A 10,779-nucleotide genomic window follows, 5' to 3' on the forward strand; every position below is an offset into this window, starting at 1 on the left:
TACTGCGAAATATGTGGTTATATCTTCACTGAACTCACCATGCAAGTAACAAATCGAGTTCTTAAGATTCATATAAAATTTTGTAAAATTTGTATTATCAAAAATCATTTTATTTTGATTTAAAAATTGCCAATAAACAGTGATTAGCCTAACCAGTCTTTGAACAACTGGGCCCAGATCACGACATTTTATATTAATGTATGGAATAAAAAATGTAAGTAGAAATTGTGACATTTTTAATTTAATCAGCGTCAACTGTGAAAATCAAAACAAAGATTATTTTTTGTTTTCTGTCTTTTTATTAAAAACAAGATAAAAATATAACAAAATAAAAACATATACAAAACATTATAAACACGTTATTAGAACAATGGTCATATCTATCTATTTTATCTATTTAGTATGTAAAAAACGACTAGTGCACATCATTATGCGGTATATAATGATCAATTAACACAACCATTAATGAACAAGATTGTGTTCAAAACAAAAGCAGTACAACAATAATATGTGATAAGAATTTCAGTATATGAACATATTTTGATTATATTTTGCCACTATTCTTCTAGGTAGCGGTAATTCTACATCAAAATAAGTATTAAGATAAATGTACATTGATTGATATGGATATTTAAAGCATTTATCATGAAATTATCATAAAAAGGAAACTGTATAATAAATATAATAAATACATAATAGTAACAATGGATTTCATCGGGTTATTGATGTATAATTAGACATATACAGATTTATATACATTTCATTTACACAATTACATACATTCCAGAAACCGACTTGTGGTTTGGGAATGTCGATTTGACGAGTTACCTCCCTTGCATTTTGTGAAGATATCTATTCCAAAATTATAATAAACTTGATCATAAACAGGAAATTCACCGTGCTTACAAGCTTTCATGAGATTTTCGCTTTAGATACTAACATCCCAATTACCATCGTCGATACTCCAGGGGTTCCAATCACTTACGATCTCTTCATTTTTGCTATGAGATAGTCCAGGGGTGTAGAGATCGTAAGTGATCGGAACCCCTGGAGTATCGATGATGACCAATCACATTCAAACATCTGTATAACTTAATCTGTTTTATTGTTATTAAAATCCAGTTTTTTGTGTTAAGCAAGTTGAAATTTAGTCTTTTATTGCAAACAAAGTTTTCGCGACAATAGGAACCTTACTACTACCTACATTGCTCCCGCCATCGTAGCGTTCGTTGGTTAATTATTCAAAATGTTATAAAAATTAAAACTGAGGTATTGTGAATCTATTCGTAGTGAACACCTTCTGTTTACTAATCTGGTCCCATGTATATAAATGTCCATTATAATTACCCCCCAAAAAAAAAAAGAACCGGATGGAATGAGTAAAGCTTAAATATATGATTTAAAATATTTTAAATAAAAACAGAAAATTATGATAATGTCTTTACAGCGACACATACTTTTCGTGGATTTATTGATGGTAATCTTGCACTTCTTGGCAAAACGCCAAGACAAATTAAATAATTTGAATCGGCACGTAAACCGGATATAACGTAGTTTTTCAAAGATGGCGACAAATCGATAACAACATTTTCAGAAGACTGTCCAAGCAGTTGATATTCTAGTTTTGAACCAGAAACTAACCTATCGTCCATGAAAGACCAGTCCATTTCTACAGTATTCTGTGTTTCTACGAGTCGAGTGAATCTAAATAAAGTGTTTTCATCATTTTCTGCTTCGGATGTAGCTCTGGAAGTTGGTACCTGTGTAGTTGTAATAATATCGGGCAATACTTCACACTCGGTAGTCACGTGCTCAGTGTCGCATGTTAATCGGCTATTGTCGAGTTCCCAGAGCTCCCGACCTTTAATGGCAGACGGGGCACGACACAAGGCATCAACGATGAACTGGAATATCATGTTCTTATTAATCATAGATAGGATCCAATCCTTCAAGGCTACCATCTTACAGTCACATTTCAGCGGGTTGTTACCAAGATACAACATATCCAGATTTGTCAGAGAAGATAACACACATTTGTCGATGGTTTGAATAGAATTACCTTGGAGATTTAGGGTCTTAAGAGTTCCCGCCAGTCCGTGAAATGTCTTCTGTGACAGATCTGTGATTCCGTTTCTGTCTAGCGTAAGAGTTACAAGGTTTCGACTGTTGATGAACTGGTACTCTGGTATGGCTGTTACCATTGTTCCTCCAAGTTTCAAATCCCGCAGTTGGGTAAGGGACGCCACAGCTCTCCACATTTCCTGTTCGTAAACAACAGTGTCGGTTACAATAAGATTCTGAAGTGTGTTCTCAAGTCCTTGGATTCCCTGTCTGGAAAGGTTGAATATCGGAGTATCCTCCCCGCGGATATCGAGTTTCGTCAACCTCGGTGTGTGCGCGAATGCGCCTGTCGGCAGTGAAGACAGTTTATTATAAGAAAGATCCATGTAGTCTAGAGATTGTAATCCCTGAAACGTACTAGGCCTCAACGCGATGATTTGGTTGGAGTCAAGGTTCAGATATTCCAGAGCATTCATGTTGAAAAACAGCCCGACTGGTACTTTCGTAAGTTTATTGTGCCCGAGATTTAGTTGTCTCAAGTTCGTCCAACTCGTCGTTGCTAAAGTTCCAACACTAATTTCGTTTAATTTGTTCAGATGTAGACCGAGGTATTCCAAAGAGTCTTCGATACCATCGAAACACCCGGGCGCCATTATTCTGATGTCATTGTGTGAAAGATCTAGTTCTTTGAGATTCTGGAAGCTTGAAAAAGCTCTGTAAGGAATTTCTGTAATGTCAACGCTGATGGCCTTAAAAACTTCAAGCTTTTTCAGATGACGAAGACTAAGGCTAGGCAGAGTCACAAGAGGGAGAAAGGCAAGCTGAAGACTTTTCAAACTGGGTAGACGATCTTTGAAAACATTTTCTGATATGTGTGTAATCTCCATATTCTTAAGGGTGAGTTCCTCGAGATGGAAGAAATTGTCAATGTCTGTATTTTCCCTGGTCATATACATCTGACTAAAGTTCTTAACAGTAAGGGTTCTGAGATTTGTTAACACGGAGAGTTGTTGGTAGGGTGGCGGTTGACGCCCATCGCCTTCGATCGAAATCTCATTCAACATTGGAACAAGTCGAGTAAAAGCTTCCGAAGACACATGGCTGATTTTGTTTCCACTTAGGTCAAGAATCTTGAATTTCAGTCCCGCAAAGGCACCGGGTGGAATAACGGTAATGTTATTGCACTGCGAACAGCCAACGGAATTGGCAAGGGTAAGTTCATAAAACATTTCGTCTGATGGCTGGAACTTTGGGATCTGTGAAAATCCTCTGGCACGGCAGTTGATGATGCGCCCTCTGGCACTTGTTCCCTTTTCACAGCGGCATAAGTCGCTAGGACATGACAGCTGGTTGCTAAGGACGGACACAACACACATCATCAGAACAGACAGAAGCACGTGATTGGTAAACATGGCCATCTTTAAACTGCAAAAGAGAAAATAAAACAAATAAATACAAATAAAAACATTAATTCAAAACAACATGTATTTATATGACAGAGATAAAAAATAAAATATTGGAAATCAGTCTTTGGTGTTAATGTAAAAAAATCAATTCATTATGAGAATTATCTTGATATATATTTGCATATTCAAGCTGACGAAAAGCTTATCTCATATATCCTGTGCCAAACAAATATTTATGTTTATTTTATAATCTCTGATGAATATCTGAAGTATGATTTTCATTATTGTATCTTGTCGGCCGAAATGAGAATTAAAATCGTAATTTCATGTAAACTCATTCAAAAACAGCATCAGATCATGTAACAATAACATGTGTGTAGGCTGAACTTTACAACCATGCATGATAAGTTAAACTAGCCTTCAATAAAAGTAATTTGAAAAATAACTCAATAACAAAGAAATACCTGACAACAAATTGAAATTTATGAGAAAAATCGACAGTCTGATGATCAAAGCTACATAGTTTATGCATAGTGTACAAATCACTTTTGATGTCCCATATACAAACATTTCTAATGCAGCTTTTAAACTGACAATGCTTAAAGCGGTGATGTTTGTTTTGACAGCGTTCATGTTTAAAATTATGGCCCAAAGGCAAATACAATTTTATTTGTACACATTTTCTCACGCAGGGGGCCGTTTTGATACTATCCATACGATAATTTCGTAGTGCTACTATGAGATGACTCGACTCAAGGGTTATAGCAGTCCAATGCTGGTTGTAAGCACTTTGTTATCTTATCAATAGAACCGGACACGTTAGCTGATACACCAAATGTAACTTAAATGTTTCTTTAACATCTATCATTTTTATACAGTGAAACATTGTAGATATATAGAAGTTTTTATCTTTTATCACAGCAATTATATGCTGTTAATTAATTGTAATGTAATATATCAAATTTAATACTAAACCAATTCTATCATGTGCAAAAAAAAAAACAAAAAAAAAACTTACAAAAGTTTGTCAGATTTATATTCCAATGATAATGAAGAGAAACAAGTAGAAACAAGTAGGTATGTTAGTTATCGAAACACTAATTTTTATTCCACCGATTATTGATATTATTAATAAATCAGAATATGATATATTCAATTAAATACTAAACCAATTTTATCAAGTGAAAAAAAACACAACTTACCTAAGTTTGTAAAATTAAATTCCAATAACAAATGAAGAATTCCCGTTGTGTAGTCGTTCACACTAAAATTTACAAAATGTCACAAACTGTCACAAAGCCAATCTTTCGTCTTGCACGTTTGCCTATCAGGTGTAAAACTAACTTCCTCCATCAGGCAGCACCTATTTATATTTTCAGACTGTTGGAACTTCCGGTTGAGTCACGTCACTGTGACGAACGCCCACCGCGTGCTGTGAATTCCTCGCGCGTCTGATCCTAATTTGCATATTTATTCGGATTCCTATTGGTTGAACCAGTGATTCAAAAATTCCATGTCTAATTTACATAGATTAAGCCCCCAAAATAGATTTGCTATTTACAGTGGGGCAAGGCTTTCATGAAGGGTGCCTTACGTTGACACAAAGCAGATTAAAAATCGTCCATGCTCCTAGGAATTTTGTTCCGGCCCTGTAAAATTTATAGATTTTCTGACGGATAGGTTTGATATTTCTTGATATTTATTTTAAACATATTTTACATACTTTGGAGCAGCTCAAACTGATAAAAAAATCTCAATTTAAATCCATTCTGTCCCCTTCAGATTGAAGTCGAACCGCAAAATATCACACATCTGTTTATAATCAAACAAAACACAAACTGTCTGAATCCCTGTGGTCGGGAGCTCGAGATATGTAACAGGCGGCAAAAGGCTATTGTGACACTTACTCACATTCCACGATATTCTGCATTACCTGAGGCAAAATGTTAGCGCTGTTATCGAATATTGTAATATGCTAGACGCCAGAGTTTTAAATATTAAATTTTAAACACAGCCTCAAATAACAAATGTTAACTAAAACACTCGCATGTATATGTCATTATACTGTTTTGTATTTGATAGTTTATTTACAAATTGTATACACTTCGGTTTGACAACACCATATCATGTACAATATGTATTTTAAACTGAATTTTTAGCTTCATTTGTCACGCTATATAAACTTGGAAATTTTACTATGGAAAATGTTACTCAAATGGTTTTCTAATTCAATAAATATAGACGTCAAAAATAAATCTATATATAGCTATCCATTTAGGATAAATCCATATGACCTATTTTCTATTCTAAGAACGGTTTGGAAATCCAGATATCACACAAACGGCAAGCAACGTATACTTAGAAGAGATTTGTAGGTATTTGTGTAAATTCCTATCGTTGACTATCATCCTGCAACAATCCGTATAATAGTCATGCATTAGCGAGAATACGGGTTTAAGAATAGGCTGCTGATCGGATTAAGTCATTTACTCCCTAAAATACCACAATGGACTGTTCTAGCCTTTGATATTGAAGTGCCTAAAGGTGTCTTCAGGGGTGAATGAGTTAATTGTAAAAGGTGATTTAATTATGGGTAATCAGTGATCTATTGTTGCTTTTGCATCAATAGGTAATTTTGAAATTAATATCAAATGTTTTTGCCAGTTTATAAAAACAAATCGAAACATAATAAAAGTCACCATTAGGTAATATATATTAGTAAATGATACTTCACAGTTTCATTCAACCTCTATAAACACCGCCATTTTATGACATGCTGTAATTTATCGATGAGGATAAACATGTCAAAGTTCATGTACAGTTATCTTTTAATGCATGTATAAACACACGCTTACAATCTATGCTAAGTGGGGTACAGCATACTGTGATACGAACGTCAAGCATGAGTAACTTTTGAAAATAGTTTCTTTCAATAAAACGATTATCCAAACATATATATCTTTCATCTCAACAGGTGGTTGGATTAATAAATAAATCAAAATATTTCAAGTATATGAAATATCATTGGCAAATTTATAATCATATTTCAAATTTATATATGGCGACCAAAATAAAGTGCTTTTTACTTTATGTTTCTTTTATACAGTATGGATAAAATGTTGGGTCTCTTTGTACTGGCGTTCCTAGTAACAGTGAATGTCAATGGTGACATGGCGATTTAAAATAAGGTCGTTAGTGACACTGGTTATTGATAATGTTGATAGTAGGTGCGTTTTTTCTCCACACAAAGGAAACCACAATATTGAATATCCGCGAGGATTAATGTAGGGAAGGCTTGTAGGATATAAAATCTCTGTGATGTGGTATACGTTCAGTGTAAAATAGTTTTGTTAATTTAAGCTAACCATCACATCAAAAACACGTAGATTAGAGATAAAATAAAACTAACATTTATTTTGCAACATCATCCAAAGACATATATAGAATAAAGTACCACGTTGCATACTTTAAATTCCAGAACAAGGTACACAGACATCTAGACAGTCAAAAAAACTACCTTTCCTGATATCAAGGACACTCATGCAAATAATCATTCTTCCCACACATATTGGAAGACTTCAAGGCCATCATACAATTCACAGTGTTTGAAGTCCTAACGAGTAATAAAACAATGCAACTCCCTTTTATCTAACTGTTCACTTGTAGCACGGCACTATCGCTATTTACATATCCGTCAAGTGTTTGACTGGAAAAAAAGATTAGATCAAATAAATCTACATTCTTTTTCAACTAGGTCCATTTTACGTGCATAACTATCGTATAACAAGGTATTTACCACCTATTTGGAATATATGTGAAAATCAATATCTAAACATACTTTCTGTGGTATAAATGAAATCTACATTCTTTTTCAACTAAGCCTGTTTTACGTGCATAACTATATCAACAGGCATTTACCACCAATTAGTAATTAACGTTTAAAATAGATATCTAAACCCATTCTATGGGGATATTTGTAAAAGTGTTCTCAGGGCGCATTTTTTATGAATAAAAGCGTAGACATCGAATGTTCTTGAACACTTCATTGATATAATTCGTTGAACCCACTTGAACATAGGCGTGATAAGTAGCATGATAATGCAATTTTGATTAGTATATTTAATTGTTTCGAACAAAATACATTGGCAATATATAACTACACATATTTACAGCATATGCATCAGCGAATGAACAAATTTGTAACCTGGTATGACAATGCAGAATTCCAGAAAACCACCTGACTAGAAAATGACGCCAGCAATTAATTGAGATGCTTATAGAAAACGCCTTTTACGCTTGGTTAAACATGTCCTTATATGTTTACAAACATAGCTTGACGATGAACTATATACAACGTAAGTTCATTGAGAACGTTGAGTTCACACTTCCCGAAACATCGGAGTTTCTCTATACGATGGACCAGTCAAGGGTTACAAGAACATTAGTGTATTTCTATCACTTCATCCCACATTCCATGTTCACGTATCCGAAAACTATTGTTTTCCGGTAGGTTAATACTTTGCTCATAAATACGTAACAGATAACAGTAGATACAGTTATAAAACCAGTTACCTACTAATTACAAGTTGTATGACGTATTTTGAACTTCCTCAGGTAATAAGTAAACATGTTCGTTTAATCTTTAAACAAAACAGGGACTATGGAATGGAATGACACACTGTAAATATCGTAAAGTTGATTGCATCAAGATTTTAATCTTCATGCTGGACTGTAATTTAATCCATTATCTTTAGTTCCTTAGGTAATTACTATTTTACTAATTAAGTTTTGCACCTGTGTCAGATGGAGTTTACCTGTGTATAACCATATACAGGACAAGTTAAATACAGGGCGTATAAAATAAAATGTTTTGTAAATCTCACTATGACGAATTTACCTGGCGGGATTCTCTATTCACACCTTTTGCTGCGTTTTGAGAGCAAGGGACTGGTATTTTGGTCCCTCCCTGGCCCTCATTTGAATACATTATTCATGAAAGCGTTGAGTATCCTTATAAGGAATTTTTTATCTCGGTTATATTAAATGGACTGGTTAGGTAAAGATTGGTTATCTTAACGACAGAAAACTAGGAATTGAACGGAATTTGGACAAGGAGGAGAAAGGCGAGCGATTAAGTGGGACTGTAGTGGAAGGGTGTGGGTAAAAGTGGGGTATAGGTGGAGGGAAAAAGGGTGTTGGACCGGGGATTATAGCGGGACGGGATATGCTAGGACTGTAGAGGGAAGGAGGGTGGGAGGGAGAACATTGGTTGAGTAACTTGGATATGGAAGGTGCGGGGGGGATAGGTATGGTTGTTAGGTGGATGGGGAGCGGGATGTTGGACCGGATTGCAGCAGGACGGGAAAGACAAGGGTTGTAGAGGGGGATTTGTTGAATAAACGGAATTGGGAAGGCATGGAAGAATGTTTGCAGTTGTAAAGACAAGCAGTTACAGAATGAGTGAAAATATCTATCTATTTGCTGAAAATTAAGAAAGCTTATCTTTCTTAATATGCTACATGTAGTAGAAAAAGAAAACGATACTATTTTGTGTCAAGCATGTTTGTAATGACGTTCTTACCAATACTTTCTCAGGAAAAGATAACAGTCGTTAATTAAATGATAATAACCTAATCATCTTAATAACAATTAGGTCTCGCTACGATAACGTACGAAACTGCATGTAATCGTAGCTGTAGAAGATTAATCCAAGAATATTGTATACCTCCACAGCAAATAATTTTTTGATTTTCATTGATTTTGAAAATAATTTCTTATTTTTATTCCATTTTAAATAAATATCTTATTTTTATTCCATTTTGAAAATCATGTCTTATTTTGAAAATGGTATCTTATTTTCATTCCATTTTGAAAATGTTATCCTATTTTGATTTCATTTTGAAAAGATATCTTATTTTCATTCCTTTTTGAAAATTATATCCTATTTCCATTCCATTTTGAAATCAAATAACGATTTTGAAAACAGTCCTTTCTTATTTGTGTATTAAATCCATAATTATCATTATTACTTCATCATGAGTTATGTCTATTAATCTGTTTTCAAATAAATGTTATTTACGCAATCCCTTCTACCTTTCTCTCTTACGTTTCCTTATCATTTCGCTCAATCTTTCTTTCAACTTTCTGTAATGTTTAAAACAAACACTGCACTATAGTACAGAACTTAATTTTGTTTGACATGCCTGTGTTTTGATATATATAAATCACGTGATGTGTTTAATAACCCTTAGTTCAATAATCTATTATTCTAAGTCCAGAGTAGAAGTGACCGCCCATATCGCCTTTCGACTTGAGGGTGTGATTGATTTAACTAATCACTCATTACTCCGGTATGTGTTCAGCATGATGACCAAGATATTGAGAATTTTCCCATTAAAATTATTTCAGTGACATGTAAATCATGCACATACATGGTACTACATGGTACTACATGGTACTTCATGGTACTACATGGTACTACATGGTACTATCCAGAAGGCGCCATATTGCATAATCTCAGTATAATGTCATGGGAAGGTGCCAATTATCCCCATTCTGTTATTTTAAACCCCTCTCCCTATCGCCTTACCGATAGCTTTTGCATATAAAGACCATATAATGACAGAAAAGGAGAGTTTATCTATAAATCACCAAGGGAAAGGATGTACAGATTACTTTACCATGTAATTACTTAAACTGCACAAAGTAAACACGCTAATCGTTTTCCAAAAGGTGAGTTTCAACAGGTGTGCATTGTTATTAATTCACACGTGTCTAAAACAGTTTTGAAGTCGTTTTTCATGTGACATTTTTTCAAAATAACACAATAACATTTCCAGAATACTAAAACTTCACCTTAGCCGTTCCTCACCCTTAATGCTCTAAATCTTTACATAATATAGTAATATTATGAATTGCAAAGATCTGATTTTTGCGTCAAAATCGTTTAAAAACAAAATGTATTTTTAGCCGCAATTGTAAATACGTGTATACACATCCATAACCCCTATGATGGAAAGACATGATGTTGTTTTCATAAAATGAACAAAATGAATACTAATATTAATATATATTTCTACTAAGATTTTTTTCTCTTGCTCTTATGACAGCTGCAGTAGGATGACAGCATAGAATAGTACATCAAGCCGTGATTTATGTGCAGGCGGGTTGTTGGTGGTGGGGATAAGGGAGGAGGGGTGGGGGTGGGGGCGAGGGGAGGGCATGTAACACATGTTCCCCAATCCCTAAGCCACAAAGTATGCGCATGCTGTTTGTAATGCCACAAGCACGCGTCTGTCTTTTACGCTAGAGT

General features: G+C 34.5%; 1 protein-coding gene across 1 annotated transcript; it reads right to left on the minus strand.

Moving 5' to 3' along the window:
• Window positions 1-276: 276 nt before the first annotated feature.
• On the minus strand, window positions 277-4,852 carry LOC138335458 (carboxypeptidase N subunit 2-like). The gene is made up of 2 exons (XM_069284557.1): window positions 4,670-4,852; window positions 277-3,486 (listed from the first exon to the last, which is right to left on the minus strand). Exon 2 carries the CDS (start codon window positions 3,477-3,479, stop codon window positions 1,428-1,430), a length of 2,052 nt encoding a protein of 683 aa, XP_069140658.1. The 5' UTR covers window positions 3,480-3,486; window positions 4,670-4,852; the 3' UTR covers window positions 277-1,427.
• Window positions 4,853-10,779: the final 5,927 nt, after the last annotated feature.

The sequence above is a fragment of the Argopecten irradians genome, chromosome 11 (assembly GCF_041381155.1).
Source record: "Argopecten irradians isolate NY chromosome 11, Ai_NY, whole genome shotgun sequence".
In the NCBI taxonomy this organism is placed as follows: domain Eukaryota; kingdom Metazoa; phylum Mollusca; class Bivalvia; order Pectinida; family Pectinidae; genus Argopecten; species Argopecten irradians.